Raw genomic sequence first — 21,765 nt, 5'->3', positions numbered from 1 at the left:
TGCCTGGTGTAAAGCCTAAAGAAATTTCAGGAAGAGTGATATAGCAGCACCCAAGTGACTAAACATCTTTAAAGTACTTGGAATGAACACCAGTTCCTTAAAACATATATAAAAACATTTGGAATAAATTTGCAGTTTGGGTATATTTTTGCTGCTTTTAAGAGTAGCGTTGAAAATCCAGTTTGGTACACACTGAGGGAAAACAATAGCACCGCATAAATACAGGTTTGTTTCTCCTTAAGATGTGATCTGTACAGAAATTTATCAGTGTGAGTAGTGCGTTAATTAGGAGCAACAACTGTTAAAAAACATAAGCCTCATGCAGTACAGAAGCGTTGTTTACTCATTTAAAACTGAAGGAGTTTTAATTTGCATATATGCTGCAGAGTTTTTATTTTTATATTTTAAAGACAAGCTCACCAGAGGCTGCAATTCATAAATTTCCACAAAGGAGTTGGTCACCCATTGATTCTAGCTAAAGCAGATGGCTGTTTCAGAGAAATGTACCTCCTCAAAATCACAGAGAAATGTACTCCCTGAAAATCACAGTTGTTGTGACTAATTATCTGCGGCACCAGTATCATTACATCCCTTCATACAGAATCTCATTATTTATGAGTGAAATGGTTGTAACAACTCTGTAAGTTAAGTTGGTATCATTATCCCTCATATTGCAGGCTGGAGGGAGGGTCTGGGTCTAATGGAAAGATAAAGGTAAAGGGACCATTAGGTCCAGTTGTGACCGACTCTGGGGTTGCGGCTCTGTGGTCCTAGGCTCTGTGGTTTAACCCACAGCGCCACCTGCGTCTGCGTGGAGGGAGGGTCTGATGGAAAGCAGCACACAAAAGGCCTAGTAAGTTCTCAGCAGAGGCAAGGTTCAGTCCAGAGACTTCCTCGTTCACAACTCAGTCTGATACTGCACAATCACCAGTCATCAACATTATACTCACATTCCACTGAGTCACCTCCCTCTCTCCTCCTCCCACTGAAATATGGTTTGAAGCAAGCATTCTGTTGTAACCAATAGCCTGGATTTCAGTGTGTGGTGCTCACAGCAACTTCTCTGGTTTTTAAGTGTGGCCACAGGCTCAAAAAGGTTTGGCAACCCTTGCACTACACCATCTCTCAACTAGCTTTCAGCTTGACTTTTAACCCAGACTTTTTGATCCTCCGTTGTGTTTTTTTTAAACTCTTTTTCAGAGATTGGATTTCTGGACTAGCATTTCTGTGATTGGTTACTCAAAGCTGGTCTTAACTAAATGTATAGCGGTGCTCAAATAACATCACTGTTGTGAATTCCTACATAAGGTGACCTGCTCAACACATTGTGGACTAATTCTCAGTTTGAATTTGCTAGATTTCACGCTTCTCCAAATGTTGCAGTGAAATTCTCATCAGTTTAAGTGCATTTACTATATACATCTGAAGCATTGTGTAGTTCTTCACAAAACTGCACAAAGAGAAGTAACATCTGCCACTCTGGTCTCCATCAAGAAGTTGGCTGTTTTCATGGGGCATAGACATAGAAGTTGTATGAGTGCAAAATTTGGTATATTTTTTATTTGTGTTTAAATTATTTGTGAAATTCCTTCTGTGCAGCCATGTCCCGCATTTACCATTCTAGTTACGCTAAATGTCCTAGTTCTAAAGTAAGTTTTAGATCCCTAAATCACCTCAAGTGTCTGCCTGAATGTAAGGCTTCTTGTTCGGCAGAATGAATACTTGCACATGTCAAGTGGAATGTCGTGGGGAAAGGGGCGTTCTTACATTCTATGATGTATCTGATACAGATTATCCCTCCCCGTCTTCTGCATTTGGCCTCACTGAATTAAACACAATTGTGGAATATTAAGGCACATGTATTGAGGACGTGTATTGGGGAAAGGGGCAGCAAAGCCACATTAAGGGGCAGGTGTTAGGAGCTAGCTGCCTTGCACACCACATTAATAAACACAAACAAGGGTATTCACCAGGTTTAGCAATACACTTCCCTTGTCAGACTTCCATCCTGTTTCAAAATTGAACCGTTCAGCAAGAGGTTGGTAAACTAGTTTACTGCATAAAAAATGTCAGCCCTAGATATTTTTGAGGCTTATTCTTTTTTCCCTTACAGCTTCTTTTCCGGGGTATACCCAAACTCGTTGTTTTACTTAACGATGCCTATTCCAAGCATAAATCCCAATGTGTTCAATAGGACTTCCTACCAAATTAGTGTCTTTAGCAGTGATGGAGAACCTGTGATCCTCCAGATGTGGTCCAGTGATCTGGAGTGGTGGGAATTGGGAGTCCCTAGAACATCTGGAAGACCCCATGTTCCACACTCGTGGTTACGGCCTGAATGTGTTAATATCAGCAGGTTCAGTAATACAGCACATCTCCGATTTAAGATTTTCTTAGATAGATGTTATAACGCCACACAGTTGTTTACCAAGGCCGTATACACTGCAGAAGAACCCTAATCTTGACCACTGTTCTTCCTTTCCAATAGGAGCAGGCTGTATAGCTGCGTGTGTATTTAGTGCTGCATTTCTTGTTTTTAAATCTAGCCAGTCCACAATATTAGAAATCTGAAACATACATATTAGAGGGAAAGGCCAAATGTAAAGAAATGTGGTGTGGACTATCATCTTTCTCCCACCACCACCACTTTACCATCTTTAATTGTTCTTTAACACATTTTTGTTGTTTTTAATGCAGCCTTTTTTGTATACACTTTTTCCTTCTATTCTCTTTCTCCCCTTATCTACATGTTTTTTTTCTCAGTGCGGGTGGCGGGTGGGTTAAACCACAGAGCCTAGGACTTGCTGATCAGAAGGTCGGCAGTTCAAATCCCTGCGACGGGGTGAGCTCCCGTTGCTCGGTCCCTACTCCTGCCAACCTAGCAGTTCGAAAGCACGTCAAAGTGCAAGTAGATAAATAGGTACCACTCCAGCAGGAAGGTAAACGGCATTTCCGTGCGCTGCTCTGGTTCACCAGAAGTGGTTTAGTCATGCTGGCCACATGACCTGGAAGCTGTACGCCGGCTCCCTCAGCCAATAAAGCGAGACGAGTGCCGCAACCCAGAGTTGGCCACGACTGAACCTAATGGTCAGGGGTCCCTTTACCTTTACATATGTGGTTGTGAGGTTATGCAGAGCGCTTATGCTCCACTTCTGTGGTCATTTGAAGGAAGGCCTTGTAAATCAGAGGCTGTAACTTCTAGGTAAACTTGAACCTTTATCATAATTGGCACTTCTTCACCACTGCTTATTGTCTAAAAGGAAGGCTGAGATGTTTTGTGGGAGAATAACATACTAGAATGTGCCAGGAAGAACGGGAACCCTCTTTTCTCTTGAATACTCGGATATCCATCTCCCGGCCAACTTTCTCTTTGCGTACTCTTGCTTCTAACTGTTGCAAAAGATTTTATACCCCTGCATGGAACAAACTGCCTTTCAGTAGATTGGGAATAGGGAACCAGTGGCCATCAAGATTTTGCTGAACTGTAACTCCATCGTCACCTACAGTTGGTCACGCTGACTGGGTTGATATGAGCAGCATTACTGCTAGGTGGCAACCTGTCTGGGATCAAACGAACTGAGGAAGGGTGGGATATCAATTGAACCAATAAATAAAATAACATCCTGAATGTCACAGGTACCCAACCCATGCAATAGGGAGTAGAACACAATAAGAAGTCCTTAGCAGTACTTCAGACTAGGTAAAATCTACCCAAAAGGTGTTTCTTTACATTAGGTGCATGATATGATACATAGCATAGTATGTAGTGTGTTATATTTGTAAAATATTGAGAAATAGTAACAAATGGGTTCTATATGGGGGAATGGGAATTAGCTATGACTTTCATCCACCTCTCTTCCCTGCTAAAACGTACATTTAAAAATTTGCCATTCTAGCACTCCTGAATAGTTTGTTTTTTTAAAAAAGTACTCTTTAGAAACTCATTTGGTATTCCTAATTTAGCCGCAGGCACGCTCTTGCTGCACTTTTACTAAATAAATTTAATATAGGAAAATGTTCTTAATTTTTATTTGAAGGTGTCTAATCAGTAGCACAAGACAAAATCAAGTGTCGTAGAGCTACCGTACATGCCGCACATAATGGCTCTTTAGGAAGATAAGGCTGATTAAATATGAAAGTTGGTGGCACCAAAGCATTAATAATGGAGTGTGTGTTGACTGAACTCTGCCCATATTCTACATCCCCCCGATATAGCTGATAGTAAAGTATTATTCATTTGCAGGTGCATTGCTTCTACTTAGGGGGACTCCAGTTGAAAGAACAGGAATTAGTAGTGTGTTGTATTAGCCTTTTGTAGTGTATTTTGTCCTAAGCGTCTTAATTTCCCTGTTTTGAATGCTAAGTAGCAATGGTCTTGGTTCAGAATTAATACTTATCATGCATGTAAACGGTGTGAAAGAGCTGCTTAGTAAGTTAACACAAAGTGTTCTTGTGTCAGCCCTTATGGAAATAGATACAATACAAACATTACAGCTGAACTCACGGCAAACTCCATTAAGTAAAAACCTGGACTCATTGTTGGGAGCAGGGTTTGAATAGAATGTAAGCTCATTTTGTTGAATGTAATGTCAGGCTTTTAGGGGTTGCATTGAGGGGGTTAGGGTTTTGTTAAGTTGAGACCAATTCATTAAGTTTTATTGCCTGGTGAGAAGCGGCAATACGTTATTGTGAAACTTCATCAAATATTCATGGTTAAGGAGAAGTAGTAAATGTATTCAATCAAGTGGTCTTTTGGGGGCCTGAAAGGGATTATGATGTCTGCTCAGCTGATAGTCTGTAACATTCAATTTGGCTGTTTAACAAGGCTAATCTTAATTCAGTTTTGCTTGTAAAACCTCCCCACCCTTTTGGTTAAATTGTATTAAAAAAATTCTTTGGGCAAAAGAAGTTCCTCCCCCCCCCCCTTGAGTCTTCAGCGCATAAATTATATTGGCTTGCCACCATGCTCCCAAGTCTGTATTTTCTTGACACTTGAGTGTTTTGGGCTTTTTCCTTGTATGTGTAAACCAGAATTCAGGCTGGAAAAGAGTTTGTCCTGTTGCTGCCAGTTAGTTCCTTAAATACCCTAATTTGTTTGGGTTGCTTTTGCTTAGCCTTGAGGGTGTGGGATTGTATTGCACACGTGTTACTCCAAAAGAGTGATCAAAGACTGTTCACTTAAGAATTCCATATTGAATGGTAGACGTCTGCAAGAAGCAGATACAGTGGGCCTGCCCAACCGGCATATCAGCAGACCAAAGTTGCATTGACTGCATTTAATAAGTGCACTGAGGTGCCTAGCCAGGACTTAGCAGCAGGCAAGAAGGAAGGAACTCTTGAGAGTCAAGAATCTAAACTAGATTCTCCTCCATTTTTTCTTCCTTTTAGCTTATCTAAAGTTTTATGAGCTAGTGGAATTGACCATTATTGGGGGGGGGGGAGTGGTTCAGATAACAATGTCTTAAAATTTCCCTTTTCTTAGACCCTTATGGTAAAAGGTTGCTAGCTTCTTTATTAATGTAATGAAATGCTAGCGCTCCAGGTCCAGAATCTGAATCTTGTGTTCGTGGAAAAGCTGTTTTCTGAAGTAAGATGCTTCAGTTTCACCTGCTATTAAACTGAAGTATCTTACCATTAGTATATTACCCAGAGCACAATGACTCATCAGGAATGTTGTCTTCCCGACTCAGCAATTAACATGCACACTTCTTATTCCAGTGCTGATAACATTCAAGATCCTGCTTGACCTTGTATGTTTTAACCTCCTGCCCCGTCTTACCTCAAAAGGAAGGCGACTGAAGAGCAGGCCACAACATTATTGTGTATCTGTGTCCACCCTTGTGCCCATGAGAAACTGTCTGAGGGATCAGGCTGGTTTTTTGCCTCCAATAAGGGACAGGCAGTTTCCCTGAGCACAGCTTAAACCGGGAATGCTGCAGTATAACGTATTACTAGTGGATCCCTTGAAAGAGTAGATTTGAACAATGTGATAACGGACTAGGGCAGGGGTCTGCAACCTTTAAGACAAAAAGAGCCACTTGGACCCATTTCCGAAGAAAAAAACAAACTGGGAGCCACAAAACTCGTCATTATAAAAATAACGTTTTTGTCACTTTTTTATTATTTCTTTTTTGACCCCTCAGAATTACTCCTCATAGAAATTAACAAGTTACCTTTGTGTGTGTGTGTGTTCTTCACTCCCCTTCAAAACAGAGACCAGCGTACATGCCCCCTTTCAATGCAGTGACCAGCGTACATGCCCCTTACAATGTAGCGGGTGGGCGGGCGGGCGGGAAGGTGACGTCGGGAAGGTGTGTGACTAATGCACGCACCGCCCCCATGCGACGTCACAGCCTGTACAGCGCCCGCCACAGTGGGGAGTGTCGGGGCGCACAATGCGCCTCCTCCCCTCGCTAGTATCCGCCCCGGAGCCGCGGCAAAGGTGTAAAAGAGCCACATGCGGCTCCGGAGCCGCGGGTTGCGGACCCCTGGACTAGGGGGTGCCTATGAATGCTCTGAGCTTTGTAAACTAAGGGCCACAAGGGGGCACCTAGTGGCAAGGTCCCATGTGTACCATTTTGTTTTGTCTGGGACAAAGACCTGTGCAAAATTTTAGGAAACCACATTGGGTGCTTTAAATAGCGCTTCAACAATCACAGGGCATAAGCACACCACCCTATGTGAATTCTAGAAATAGTCAATTCCTTATTCTCAGTGCATCTCTCTCTATCTCTATCTCCCCACCTCTTGTTTTCAGGCAGATGATGTGGAAAGTAAAATTAGAGAAATTGTTCCACCAGGCTTTAGCACAAGTACAGATGACTTTGTATCTCTGCTGGAAAAAGAGGTCAATTTCAAGCCGTTTGGGACATTGTTACATACATATTCTGTGCATAACGAAGAAGCTGGCGAAGACGTAAAGTATCAAATATACAAGGTAAAAAGTGTGTGTTTGGTGGTGGTGGTGGGGGGGAGAAACAGCCTTCCGATAGAGCTTTCATGGCAACTTTTAAGTGACCCTCAAATAATTGCTTGTGATATGTAAAACGTTGCTATTTCTCCAAGATCACTTTCAGTGTGCTAATAAAACAGTTTCCCACAGAGGTACTTTATAAGGCTCTGTGATGTGCTCTCTTCCCTTTGGTGAAGAGTTTCACCTGACTTCTCCTGGCTTTTTCCCTAGGCTGACATCACATGCCCAGGCTTTCGAGAGTATCATGAAAGGCTTCAGACCTTCTTGATGTGGTTTATTGAAACAGCTAGCTTTATTGACGTGGATGATGAAAGATGGAACTACTTTCTAGTGTAAGTACAGTTCTAAAGCAACAGTGGACCTTATTACCTCCACAAAGGCTGCATTTTAATTGTGGCTCGCCAATTATTGGGGACAGTATAATGATATTTTTCCCAGGAAAGAGAAAACTATTGTTTATCAGGCTGGAGTTTGTGTCCATTATGCTTTGCGAGACCTTGAGAATAGAGCCAAATTAAATACTGTTGTCCGTTGGAGCCCTGAATGTAGGGCTTAAACAGTAAAATGAGCTTTGCCTGTGTTTTCTTTTACTTGCCACCTATTCATCTTTATAATAGGCAAGTGCGCTGAAGTGCTGTAAAGAGGTCTGATTTATCCAAGTTGCTGCACATCAATTAAGTGAATTGTACATTCAGAACATAGCAGGTGTACCCATTGGGCCCTCACAGAGTAGCTTGCTGACACTGGAAATTCAGTCAGAGAATGGAAAAGAAAATGGACACTGCATGGGAGCGCGACTGTAATTGACCTGCTTGGCTTTCTGTTTTATCTGCAGATTTGAGAAGTATAATAAGGATGGAGCTACGCTCTTTGCGACCGTAGGCTATATGACAGTCTATAATTACTATGTGTACCCAGACAAAACCCGGCCACGTGTAAGGTAATTGGCAGCATAGCACGTGCCTTGCCTTTTATTTCAGAAGAGAGTACTGTTGAAGTTCCCAATACTTGTTTATAATTGTGTTAATTTTGTGGGCTTTTTAAAAAAGAAATTTTAAAACTCTCGCCTGGCTTTGCATTTATTTATTTCATTGTCTTCATCTGAAATGGGGTGGAATCTCAAAACTCTTAGTGCAATTATGTTCGGAGTCTATAAGGTTTTTGTATGTAAAGCCTTATGTATAGAGAGGTTGCAATTCACTGTGAATAAATCTGTAAATAAATTTTCTGGGGGCTGAGTATACTATCTATCTCAGTGATCGAAACCCGGAAGTGATTTTTTCAGTTTTGGAACGGTTTTCGGAAGCTGAACGTCCGGTGCAGCTTTTGTTGTTTCCAATTGGCTGCAGGACGTTCCTGCAGCCAATCGGAAGCTGCACCTTGGTTTTCAAACGGGTTGAAAGCATTCTGTTCAAAAACCAAGGTATGACTGTAGTTCTTATTTTTTTGCTAAGTATTTTTTTTTCTTGTTCTATGTGTAGCCAAATGCTGATATTGCCTCCATTCCAAGGAGAAGGTCACGGGGCTCAGCTTCTAGAAACAGTTCATAGGTACTATATGTCATCCCCTGCAGTGCTTGATATAACAGGTACGTGAGTCTTTTGCTGGAGATAAGAATTAATTTATATGAAATGCTGAACACTGCTTCCCTGACAGTCGGTGCCATAACTTTCTGAATTCATCTGTCAAAATTAAATGATCTTTCAAAGATTAACTTAAGCAGAGGTCAAGGTTAATGCTACCCTTCCTCACAGAAAGAACTGTGTATAATGTAATTCTTCAAATCCTTTCCTTCCTGGGAACAGTGCACCATGGAAATCCATTCCCTAGCATGAAAGGATTACCAGTTAATTAGCCATTTTTATTGCAAAGTACGCAGCTGACTTGACAAGAGATTTAGGTTTCTGGAACTCCTTGCAGAGCTTTCTTCCTTCAGGCAAAACACTAAATCAGTGAGAGACATTGGTTTACTAATCACTACAATGGTACACTCCATTCTTAGGACCCCAGAGAGCAAATGTACGAACGTCAAAAGAATATGAACTTGGAGAATGAGAAAATTAAAGAAAAGGATATTGGAATGAACTTTTGAGGCAATGCGGAACAGAAACTGCCCTGTGGCATCCTATGCTGTGGTATCACAGCATAAGCTTCCATGGACTAGTCTGCTTTGCAAGATGCCACAATACATGGCACAATATTCTGTTTCTTGATGCAACTGGGAATGCACAGAAGGGCCTTCTCTGTAGTGGGGCCTCTTATTTTTGAAATGATCTCTCCTGCAGCTACATTTGTCTTCCTCGTTGAGGTTTCGACGTTGGCTAAAAACACTTCTTTGTATCCAGATCTTTCCAGTTTGATATGGTATCATTTCACCCCAAACAGCAATGTGCAGATTTGTATTTTAATTAAAGGTAAAGGGACCCCTGACCATTAGGTTCAGTCGTGACTGACTCTGGGGTTGCGGCGCTCATTTCGCTTTATTGGCTGAGGGAGCCGGCATGCAGCTTCCTGGTCATGTGGCCAGCATGACTAAGCCGCTTCTGGCAAACCAGAGCAACACACTGAAACGCCATTTACCTTCCCGCCGGAGCGGTACCTATTTATCTACTTGCACTTTGACGTGCTTTCGAACTGCTAGGTTGTCAGGAGCAGGGACCGAGCAACTTCTCAGGAATTATATTTACCAGTCCATTTTTGCTTGGATTTGAATATACTGGGGGTGGGGTGGGGGGATGAGCCAGCTACTTTAGCCGCACAGTAGGAATTTTGCATTTTAAAATATAAACATGACCTTGTATATCACCCACATGCCCTATCACAAACTGCTTTTGAAAGTTGGTGCACTTTGAAAGCCTGTGGGGCTTCTGGAACTAGTTATGCAGTTGTTTGAGTCACAGCCATATGAGGTATAGTTCCATTCAGAGGTGTTTCAGGCGTTTTCTTGAATGTATCCGCTAGCTAATTTTCTTATTACACCATCAGAAATGTATTTTGTGTAAATACAGCCTGAGCTAGTGGAGAAAGGAAGACTTCAGCACAGTGGTACCTTGGTTTTCGAACGTCTCAGAAGTCGAACGTTTCGGTTTTCGAATGCCAAAAACCTGGAAGTAAATGCTTCCGTTTTCAAATGCACCTCGGAAGTTGAACGGCTTCTGCCAAATTTTTTTCTTTTCAATTTTCTCTATTGAATTTGCAGGCCGCCCTTTGCGCCTCGGTTTTTGAACGTTTCAGAAGTCGAATGGTCTTCCGGAACGGATTACGTTCGAAAACCGAGGTACCACTGTACTATGCTACCAGTGTGTGTGTATGTACCGTATTTTCCCCCTATAGGACGCACTTTTCCCCCTCCAAAAATGAAGGGGAAATGTGTGTGCATCCTATGGGGCGAATGCAGGCTTTCGCTGAAGCTTGGAGAGCGAGAGGGATCGGTGCGCACCGACCCCTCTCACTCTCCAGGCTTCAGGAAGCTATCCGCAAGCCTTGCAAGCCTGGCAGGAGTTCCCGCCGGGCTCGCAAGGCTTGTGGGCGGCAGCCCGAAGCACAGGCATGCTCCGGAGTGCACCCCGGGCTTCGGGCAGATATCGGGCAGCCCCACAAGCTCGGGGGACAGCGGGGAGGCGGAGCGTCGCCATCCCGCTATTCCCCGACCTGGTTTGGAGCCTGGCGGTGGGGAGAAGCTTGCTTCTCCCCATCGCCAGCCCCACAAGCTCGGGGGACAACGGAGCAAGCCGCTGCCCCACGGAGGCTAGGGAGGCTGTCCCTGAAGGCAGAAGAGGGAGACGGAATGCTCCGTTTCCCTCTTCTAGCTTGGGGATGGCTTCGGGGGGGGGGGGGGAATAAAAAAAATTTCCTCGATTTCCCCCCAAAAAAACTAGGTGCGCCCTATGGGCCGAAAAATACGGTATGTTTGTTTTTAAACCTCACTACTAAGTTAATACTAAAGTAACCCTTTGGCCACAGCCTAGAGATCCTTTATGTACTGAAACGTCATTTTTTATGTTCAGTGGGAATAGAACTATTTTCTTTTAACAGCAACATGTTTTGCCACAAACTGATTTTGTGAATCCTCCAGATTTCAAAAACTCCTTGCAGTCGGATTCTTGACAGGAGTAGAAAATCCCCAGTCATGCGTAGAGCCGAGTAATGCAGTTTGTTTTGGCATGTACCTGTATGCTAGATATACCTCTAAATCTTGAATTTCAGTCTTGTTTATAATTAAAGCCCCACAGAAATTCCACATACTTCCCATCATCTATAAAAGCATTATAAAGTACAGTAATACCTCCGCAAACATCCGCCTTGTCTAGTGTCCATTCTGGCCAATGTCTGCGGCAAACCCGGAAGTACCAGAACAGGTCACTTCAGGGTTTGCTGCTTGTGCATGTGCAGAAGCTCTAAATCGCACTTCGTGCATGCGCAGAAGCTCTAAATCGCACTTCGTGCATGCGCAGAAGCACAAACCATACTGTGTGCGTGCGCAGATGCGGCGCTTTGCCCTGCGTCCTTTTCGGCTTGGGGCTCCAGAACGGATCCCGGTCGCAAAACAAGGTACGACTGTACCAATTGGTGACGAAGGACAAAATGTTATTTTAATTGTTCACATCCGTAAATGGAATATTGTATCTGAATCTTTGAACCAGAAATGTATTTACAGCTTCTCATCCTTGACAGTGCATAGAAATGAAAGTAGGCCATAGGATGGCAGGCAGCAGGCTTCTGCATCAATGCATGGAACATGGTGTGTCTTTTTTCTCCAGTAAAACTGCTCTGAAGCAGACTTTAAATTGCCCTGTGGAATAATTTGCTAGGGTGCATGCTCTTTTCGACAGGGAGCTTAAAAGGTATGGAGAGATGAATTTCTCTTTTTCATCCATTTATCGTTGCTGCTGTTAAGGGGAAATTGGGTTGGACAGTCAGGAGCGGGACAGGAAATTATGAAAGTGAGATGGCATTCAGAGTTATACGGCGGCTATGCGAAGGGGGCAGCAAGCTGAGTGGATTTACAAGGTAGTCAGATTTACAAAATAGTAGTTGCTTTAAGGTGAGATTGAAATAGTTAGCCCACTGATGTACTTTTCATGAATTTGTTACTTGGTGAATTAGACCTTTTAATGATTTCATATGACAGAAACTTGATAATTTGGTAAGCCTAGTTCACATAAATTTGCAAAGATCTTAAACATTGTTTAGAGCCGGGGGCATTCAGTGCTCCCTCTCCTAATTCCCTAGCCCAGTGGTTCCCAATTAGCCAATTACTGAGAACCCCCTATTTTACAAAAGCTAAACCATGGACTTTCGAAAAATTGTGATAACTTTACGGTAGTTACGTGTGCAAAGCAATTTTTTGAAGAAAATGTGGGGTAGCCCCTAATAAACAAAGGATTTCAGTTATACTAAAAAACAGAACATAAAATTTGTGGTATTACCATGCCAAAACGACAGAGATTTATGAACAGGAAAAGCAAATTACAAAACACTTCTCCTTTGTTCTTCCAGCTGAAGATCCATCTGAAAATTATGTGAAACTACGAGATTTTGTATTGGTCAAACTGTGTCAGGATTTACCTTGCTTTTCTCCAGAGAAGCTCAAGCAAGGCTTCAGTCAAGATATGGTAACAGAAGCTCAACAAAAGCTGAAAGTGAATAAGGTACACGGTGCTTAAAATATTGTATTGATGTGATGATCATCCCTGTGGGCATTGTCTTTCCACAAACAAGATGAGTCCTTCTCTCGAAGACAGGTTCTTGACCTAATACAGGCTGCATTCATGGGAGAGGGCATTTTTCCTGATTCGCCCTGGCAGTCCACTGTGCCCCCACCCCCCAAAAAAATCTGCTGTAGAAGAGCAGGTGGGAGGGAGGCTACAAGAGGAGAATGCTGTTGAAAACTGCTCCCCACCTCTTCATTGGTGGACTCCTTCATGAAAGGGCAGCATTGTACTCAATGTTCAATCCTACATCTAGTGGCTTAATGTTCAGAACAATTGTAAGTGAAACAAATCTCCTTTTAGTGCCTGAGTTCCCAAAGAACCAGTAGACTTAGGTAGGTTTTTGAATCCCAGCCACCGTTTCTAGAAGATATCGCATGGCTTGCATAAGTCACACCATCGTATTTTGGCTGCCAGGAACAAACTTCAGTCTGTCGTTGAGCTCTGGCTTCTGTTGACTAAATGAAGTTTTGTACAGCCAGTGGGTTGTATCCAGTGTGAGCCCTACTCTTAGGTCCATTAATTCCAATGGTTCTGTACTGAGTAGAACTAGCATTGGATGCAACCCAGTGTATTTGATCCATTGCAACAAGGCACTACTGGTGGTAAAGTTCAGTACTGTATTGGGGGAATTTAGGACAGTTTTCTAGGGATAAAAGTCTTAGAACTATTTGAGGGTAGTACAGGGGGCACATAGAGGGAGAGTTCTATTGCCCTTGCAGAAGTCATTCCATGTGTGCAATGACTTAGTTGGATAAAAACCTTGGTGTGTTCATGGATTGCCTTTGGAACAACTCAGTTTTCGCCTTGAAACAAAAAAGTATTATTAAACTTGATTTTTTAAAAAATCTGGTAAAAGCAGTAGGATTGGGGTAATATTATGGACAAATAACAGCAAGATACAATCGCAGTATGTGCCAAAGAATGAAGCAAGCATTTTCCACATGTTTGATACTATTTGGTTCTTTGTTTGAGCACAAAAGAATGATGTTGATAGCCAAGTGTGAACTGAGAGGTAATTAGAATTTCTGACCAGTGAGAAACATTTACAAGAACCGGATCCTTATAAAGAAGAAACCAAGGATGGATATATAGCTTTCCTCCAAGTCAGCAAAGTTTATATGAATGGGTGTTTATAAACGAATGGAAAGGAGTAGGGTGTCAGATTCAAAGCTACAACATTTGAAGGTCTCCAGGTGAGACAATGGATAAATGTTTTTAAAATACAGTTTAAAGCATATTACTCAGAGGAGTAATTAGGAGTTACATGTGTCAGGGTTTAAAGATAGAGGATAGGCTACACAACCTTGAAATCGTTTCTCTAAACCTTGTATAGTGACATTTCTTGGTCTTGATTCATATGCCATTCCCCTTGTTTTTAAGCAACATACAAGACGGGTGTATGAAATTCTCCGGCTGCATGCGACAGACATGGGTAATGCAGAACAATCCAGAAGCTACAGATTGGATGTAAAAAGAAGACTGATGGGCCCTTACAAGGTGGCTTTTAACTTACATGGATATTTTAAAGTTGTTTTCATTGTAAACTGTTTATGCCAAAACTTCCGTGCATAATTATCTTTCCTTTAATGCACCTCTTTAAAGCTTTGTCTCAGTACTTTTGTTAAAGCGACAGCCAAACAATATTACTACAGATACGAAGGCGCAGAGCACTTTACATAGTCTCAATAAAACGCAGTGCTAAGATAATTGTTTTGTCAGTGCAAGGATTTCTGCTTGCACAATGGGACGTTCTTCCCTGTCTTCTCTCCCCCCCCCCCCCCGCACACTCCCTAAATATGTTATAAGGGTCCTTCCAACCTTCTGAAGGAAAATTGAGGAGGATAGGTGGGTACACTGGTGGGGCTCATTAGAAAAATGCAGCCCTTTGAGTTTGATTTCTGATCTCTTGCCTCTTGCAACATTAGACATGTAATGGTAACAGTAAAGGTAAAGGGACCCCTGACCATTAGGTCCAGTCGTGACTGACTCTGGGGTTGCGGCGCTCATCTCGCTTTATTGGCCAAGGGAGCCGGCATACAGCTTCCGGGTCATGTGGCCAGCATGACTAAGCCGCTTCTGGCAAACCAGAGCAGCGCACGGAAATGCTGTTTACCTTCCCCCCGGAGCGGTACCTATTTATATACTTGCACTTTGACGTGCTTTCGGACTGCTAGGTTGGCAGGAGCAGGGACCGAGCAACGGGAGCTCACCCCGTTGTGGGGGTTCGAACCGCTGACCTTCTGATCGGCAAGTCCTAGGCTCTGCGGTTTAACCCACAGCGCCACCTGCGTCCCTTTTAATGGTAACAGTAGCATATACCAAATACATTTAAATACAGTGATACCTTGGTAGTCGAACAGCTTGGCTCCCGAACAAATCGGCTCCCAAACGCCGCAAACCTGGAAGTGAGTGTTCCGGTTTGCAAACGTTTTTTGGAAGCTGAACGTCCGATGCGGCTTCCGATTGAGTGCAGGAAGCTCCTACAGCCTTGGTTTTCGAATGGTTTCGGGAGTCAAGCAGCCAGCCAAGGTACCACTGTAAAGGTAGCTTCCCTTTCAGAGAGTATGTGGACAAGAGTTCTATGAGGGTTCTAAACAGATTTTCCTAGTAAAAGGAATAAACTAGACAAAAGCAAAATAAAAAATAAAAAATCAATCAGTGGCCAGTATTTAGAGGCTCATGCACAAAGCATTTGAGAGGCTGCACATGGGATGTTTGTGGCTGGCTTTTCCTAGCAGCAGTCCCTTCAAATGCCTTACAGCTCCAGCGGGCACCCCAGTCTTCAGGAGAGTTTGAGAAGTAGAGTTGCTAGAAGAGGAAAGCTGAAAAGCCCCTCTGCATGTGTGGGAAGCTGCAGTGATTTTGCATCTTGAGTAGCAACAGTTAAGTGGGCTTCCCCCCCCCCCAATGCGTTTTTATTCAAATTATACAAATAAATATATCAGTGTAGGTATTGAATACATAAATAAACATATCCATAAATATATCAGTGTACATAAATATATATACATAGAGTTCATTTACATAGGTTCTTATATGCCCTCCCCAAATTATAAAAAAAGATCCAAATTTCACAATATTTTAGGCTCTACCTAGCCTTGGACTCCCCTCCACCCTTTTGGTAAGTGTCAAATAAATTCTACCGTCACGTAATTTATTTTTAATCTTAAATATTAGCCACTCACTGTTAGAGTTGTTCCGCAACAGTTAAGTGGGCTTTTTGTACTAATAGGCTGTCTTTGAATATCTTTGAATGCTCAGCATCAGTCCTCTGAGCAAGTTGTTTCACTAAAAACGAGAAGCATTGTTTGTCATAATATTGGATAGAATTCTACAATAACTAATTATGTGGGGGTGGTCTGAAACTAGAGGATTATACTGCATGTTTTGCAGTATGGCTTAGAACCATTGCACTTGCAAATAAGCCAGTTATATAAACCCAGCCAGATAGGTGGGGTATAAATAATAAATTATTATTAATAATAATACTAATTTCCATGTAGGTAAAAATGATTTCCAACCTTCTGTTCCCAAAAATCTCATGTAACAGTTACTAATCCATTCATAATAACCACATAATATGAACTGTCTCTTTTAAACCAAAAAGCTGAAAGAGCTTTTCGGTTTGTGGATGAATGACGGTAGATCCTTCCAAATCGCCGTTTTCTCCCCTTGTGGGAGAATATGGATCTATTTTATCTTCCATGAATGAGAAAGCACCTTGAGGTGTGGATTTTTGTGGGGGGAAAGAGCAGGAAGGGAAAGGGTTAATATAGCCTTGTAGCCATGGGAGACCAAGTAATTTCATGCAGGTGGATGAGTGGGGTGGTGAAGGAGAGGTTGAGTGCTTTGTGCCCCGTACATAAACTAAAATGGCTGCCAGAGGTGGTAAACAGGCTAGTAACTTTTGTAGGCTTATTTACAAGGTTGTGTTAAAAAGCCTCACATCCATCGCTTGGTCAGTTTTCTGGTCAGTGTGGTCCTAATTTTGTACTCCTGATATTTTGAGAGAGATTCCACGTTGTCAAATGTTCCTTTATATTACAGGGATACAACTTAGGGCCTCTGTAAGTAAAGAGTACCTTCAACGTTTGAAAAAAAGACACAGCATGTGGTTTAAAATGATCAAATAATTAAACTAGAAAAGAGCACCCGATGAAATGTAACATTCAAGGAGACCGAGAGGGAAAGACAAAAGAGGGGGGGAAATCTGTTAGCATCCTGTGCTACCACTCGGCTCTTAACCATTTTGATCTGTGATCTCTAGATTTGATGCATCACTGGTTCAACACAGAAAAGTTGTGTTACATCTTTTGTAGGAGCTGAACCAAACCATAGCCATGATTAAGTCCCATTGAAAGCAAAGGAATTGGATGTGCTCATATCTGACTGTTTTTGGATTGTACCTTTTGTAGATGAAAAGCAGGGGCTTTTACCAGTAATGGCCAAACTTGGCCCTCCAGCTGTTTTGGGACTACAACTCCCATCATCCCTAGCTAACAGGACCAGTGGTCAGGGATGATGGGAATTGTAGTCCCAAAACATCTGGGTGGGCAAGTTTGGCTATCACTGCCCTATACAGTCAACGTACAGTAAAAACATAAAAATGGAAGGGGTTGACCAGTCATTTGGAATTTCTGAGCAAGTCTTAATTTCAAGGAGCATATGAACACAACAGGGTTTTCTGAAGGATCTGTTCCTGACACCTTGTTTAACCCAGAATGTTTTTCCAGTTACTTTTAAATCGCAATTTAGCCTTATAAGGAGCAGCGTGTAGCAATTGCTGCTCATGTGTGTAAATTTCTTTTTGCATGGTTCTTTTGTAGAAAAAGCAGAGAGAGATTGCTAAGATGAGAAGATGTTTGAGACCAGAAGAGTTGACCAACCAGTTGAACCAAATAGACATAAATTTGCAACACAAACAGTTAGAAGAAACCTTCCAGCAGCTTGTTTCAGATTATCGAAGGGTCCTAGAACGGCTTGCTCAGGCCTGAGGATTCTCTACAGGAAGCGTGCAGATTTCCGTACATTGTGTTGTGAAATACATCATGATCACTGCTTCACTGCAAAATTTCTCGTGACATCCTAATCACTTCCAAGATGACTGGTTTTCTGTGCGTTTTCAATATTTTCTATTTTTGTGTTGTAGATTTTAAAAAGCTGTACTTAGATTTTGGGGCACTTTGCTGAAATAAAGTAGATTGAGATGCACTAATTGCAGTGTGGTCTGAGTTTTTCTTTAGTACTTGAAATGTTAAGCTTACTAATTAAGGTGAAGCAGTACCATCTCTAAGTACAATTGCAGAAACATCAGTGCACGTTGAAAAAGAATATAAAGATATTTGGTTGAAAGGTGGGGAAAATAAAGCATAACTTGAATATATATATATTTGTGGATACAAAATGATGGAAATAAGTTTTCCTCCTAACCCAAATTAGATGGGAAGTCTCACACATCCCAAATCTGTTTTGAGCTCTAGCATTGTATCTGCTATATATAAACAAGCATTGCAAAGTAGAGTTCCGAACTTTATTCTGGTAGTGACTTTTATCTTACACTTACAAATGTCATTTTGTAGTACTAAGAATGCAACAACTCCAGCTATCAATACGCCATGAATGACCATTTAGTTAAATGATTTTTATCCCGCCTTTCAGCCAACGAGTCCCCCAGAGAGGCTTATATAAGATCAATGAAAACCGTGAGAAATCACTAGAACAGTAAATTGTGTATGTGTGTGTGCATGGTCTAAAAAAAACACCACATCTGTTTGGCACACCTTTAAAGATGATGACTTGTTTTGCTGTCCTCTTCCCTTGCTCACAGGATTAAGTTCTCCTGCCCTCTATGAGGAGCAGGAATGCTCGGGCCTAGATGGAAATTATGCTACAACACTTTGCCTTGCTGACTTCTCCGAAGTAACTGGCTGACTGACCGAACCCAAAGGGTGCTCATCAATGGTTCCTCTTCATCCTGGAGAAGAGTGACTAGTGGGGTGCCACAGGGTTCTGTCTTGGGCCCGGTCTTACTCAACATCTTTATCAACGACTTGGATGATGGACTCAAGGGCATCCTGATCAAATTTGCAGATGACACCAAACTAATAGGGGTGGCTAACACCCCAGAGGACAGGATCACACTTCAAAACGACCTTGACAGATTAGAGAACTGGGCCAAAACAAACAAGATGAATTTTAACAGGGAGAAATGTAAAGTATTGCACTTGGGCAAAAAAAATGAGAGGCACAAATACAAGATGGGTGACACCTGGCTTGAGAGCAGTACATGTGAAAAGGATCTAGGAGTCTTGGTTGACCGCAAACTCGACATGAGCCAACAGTGTGACGCAGCAGCTAAAAAAGCCAATGCAATTCTGGGCTGCATTAATAGGAGTATAGCATCTAGATCAAGGGAAGTCATAGTGCCACTGTATTCTGCTCTGGTCAGACCTCACCTGGAGTACTGTGTCCAGTTCTGGGCACCACAGTTCAAGAAGGACACTGACAAACTGGAACGTGTCCAGAGGAGGGCAACCAAAATGGTCAAAGGCCTGGAAATGATGCCTTATGAGGAACGGCTAAGGGAGCTGGGCATGTTTAGCCTGGAGAAGAGGAGGTTAAGGGGTGATATGATAGCCAGGTTCAACTATATAAAAGGATGTCACATAGAGGAGGGAGAAAGGTTGTTTTCTGCTGCTCCAGAGAATAATAATAATAATAATAATAATAAATTTTATTTATATCCCGCCCTCCCCAGCCGAAGCCGGGCTCAGGGCGGCTAACAACACTAAAACAATACAACATTATAAAACATTATAAAAATGAGTTAAAAACAAAATTAATGGCAACCATAAGCTAAAGTCTTGAAAAGATTGCCAAAGGAGGGAGTCAGGCTGCGCCCTAACAAAAGGCCAGGTGGAACAGCTCTGTCTTGCAGGCCCTGCGGAAAGATGTCAAGTCCTGCAGGGCCCTTGTCTCTTGTGACAGAGCGTTCCACCAGGTTGGAGCCGCAGCCGAAAAAGCCCTGGCTCTGGTTGAGGCCAGCCTAACCTCTCTGTGGCTTGGGACCTTCAAGGTGTTTTTATTTGAAGACCGTAAGTTCCTCTGTGGGGCATACCAGGAGAGGCGGTCCCGTAGGTACGAGGGCCCTAGGCCGTATAGGGCTTTGAAGGTTAAAACCAGCACCTTAAACCTGATCCTGTACTCCACCGGGAGCCAGTGCAGCTTGTATAGCACCGGATGAATGTGATCTCTAAGCGAAGACCCCGTAAGGAGTCTCGCTGCGGCATTCTGCACCCGTTGGAGTTTCTGGGTCAGTCTCAAGGGCAGCCCCACGTAGAGCGAGTTACAATAATCCAGTCTGGAGGTGACCGTCGCGTGGATCACAGTGGCTAGGTCAGGGCGAGAGAGGTAAGGAGCCAACTGCTTAGCTTGGCGGAGATGAAAAAATGCCGCCTTTGTTATAGCTGCAATCTGCGCCTCCATAGAGAGGGAGGTATCGAAGATTACACCCAAACTCTTAACGGATGGTGCTGGCACTAATTGCACCCCCGCAAGAGATGGGAGTTGCCCCCTCAGTCCCAAGTCGTCCCGTCCCAGCCAGAGGACCTCTGTCTTCGAAGGATTTAACTTCAACCGGCTCCCACGAAACCATCCAGCCACAGCCTCCAAGCATCTGATCAGTGTGTCTGGGGCCGAGTCCGGGTGGCCGTCCATCAACAGATAGAGTTGGGTGTCATCAGCATACTGATGACAGCCCAGCCCAAAACTCCGGACAAGCTGGGCGAGGGGGCGCATAAAGATGTTAAAAAGCATCGGGGAGAGTATTGCACCCTGGGGCACACCACACACCAAGGAGTGGCGGGATGACAATTCCCCCCCAAGCGCCACCCTCTGTCCCCGACCAGAGAGAAACGAGCGCAGCCATTGAAGGACTGTGCCCTGGATCCCCACGTCGGCAAGGCGGTGGTCTAGGAGTTCGTGATCGACCATGTCGAAGGCTGCTGACAGGTCTAGAAGAATCAGCAGCCCCGACCCGCCTCGATCCAGCTGCCTGCGGAGATCATCTGTTAGGGCGACCAGAGCCGTCTCGGTCCCATGACCAGCGCGGAAGCCGGACTGGAATGGATCCAGAGCTGATGTTTCATCCAGAAACCTACCAAGCTGTTCAGCAACCGCTCTCTCAATCACCTTACCCAGGAATGGAAGATTCGAAACCGGGCGGTAATTGGATAGATCTAAAGGATCTAATGATGTTTTCTTTAAGAGCGGGCGCACCACTGCCTCCTTCAGTTCCCCTGGGAATGTCCCAGCGCCAAGAGACAGATTGATGATATCCCCCAGGGGGCCCCGCACCTCGTCTGGACACGCTCTAATCAGCCAGGACGGGCACGGGTCGAGAGGACAGGTGGTGGGCTTTCCAGCTAGGAGGAGTCTGTCCACATCAGCTGGGGATATCCAGTCAAAGTGGTCTAATACTGAACCCGAGGACAGTCGAGGGGCCTCCAGTTCCTTTATTGTATCCAAATTGGCAGGGAGGTCATGGCGGAGCAACAAGACCTTCTCCGCAAAAAAGCTCGCGAATGCCTCACAGCTGTGTGTCGAATTGTTATTTAAATTTGGCTGTCCTTCAAGGGACGTTAAAGACCGAATTATACTAAATAATTGCGCCGGGCGAGAGCTAGCGGATGCAATGGAGGCCGAGAAGTAGGACTTCTTAGCGGCCTTCACTGCCATCTCATAGGTTTTCATAAAAACCCTATAAGATGTTCTTGAAGCTCCGTCACGGGCACCCCGCCATACTCGCTCTAGCCGTCTGAGGTCCCGCTTCATTTTCCGGAGCTCCTCGGTAAACCAGGGAGCCCGGTTTCTGCGGGGTCGCAGAGGGCGCTTAGGTGCGATCTCATCGATGGCTGCCAGGAGCTGGGTATTCCAGGCCTCAACAAGCTCAGTCAATGAGTCGCCAGGGGGAGAAAGGTCCCGCAAGGCTTGACGGAATCTATCAGGGTCCATCAGCCTCTGCGGGCGAGCCCAAATTGGCTCGCCACCCAAGCAGGGTGGGGGTGGAACGTCAATCCT

General features: G+C 43.6%; 1 protein-coding gene across 1 annotated transcript in view; it reads left to right on the top strand.

The window, feature by feature from the left end:
• The window catches only part of HAT1 (histone acetyltransferase 1), a 28,262-nt gene extending 10,360 nt beyond the window's left edge, over positions 1 to 17,902 (top strand). The window contains exons 5-11 of the mRNA XM_081845308.1: positions 6,758 to 6,937; positions 7,184 to 7,305; positions 7,809 to 7,913; positions 8,455 to 8,561; positions 12,473 to 12,624; positions 14,068 to 14,184; positions 17,514 to 17,902. Coding sequence (XP_081701434.1) covers positions 6,758 to 6,937; positions 7,184 to 7,305; positions 7,809 to 7,913; positions 8,455 to 8,561; positions 12,473 to 12,624; positions 14,068 to 14,184; positions 17,514 to 17,681 — 951 coding nt within the window. The 3' untranslated portion in view covers positions 17,682 to 17,902. The remainder of the gene's footprint in view (positions 1 to 6,757; positions 6,938 to 7,183; positions 7,306 to 7,808; positions 7,914 to 8,454; positions 8,562 to 12,472; positions 12,625 to 14,067; positions 14,185 to 17,513) is intronic.
• The last annotated feature ends 3,863 nt before the right edge of the window (positions 17,903 to 21,765 follow it).

Source organism: Podarcis erhardii (assembly GCF_964252035.2).
Source record: "Podarcis erhardii genome assembly, chromosome: 1".
In the NCBI taxonomy this organism is placed as follows: Eukaryota; Metazoa; Chordata; class Lepidosauria; order Squamata; family Lacertidae; genus Podarcis; species Podarcis erhardii.
The sequence above is the reverse complement of the archived record's forward strand: the minus strand, read 5'-3'. Positions and strand labels throughout refer to the sequence as shown.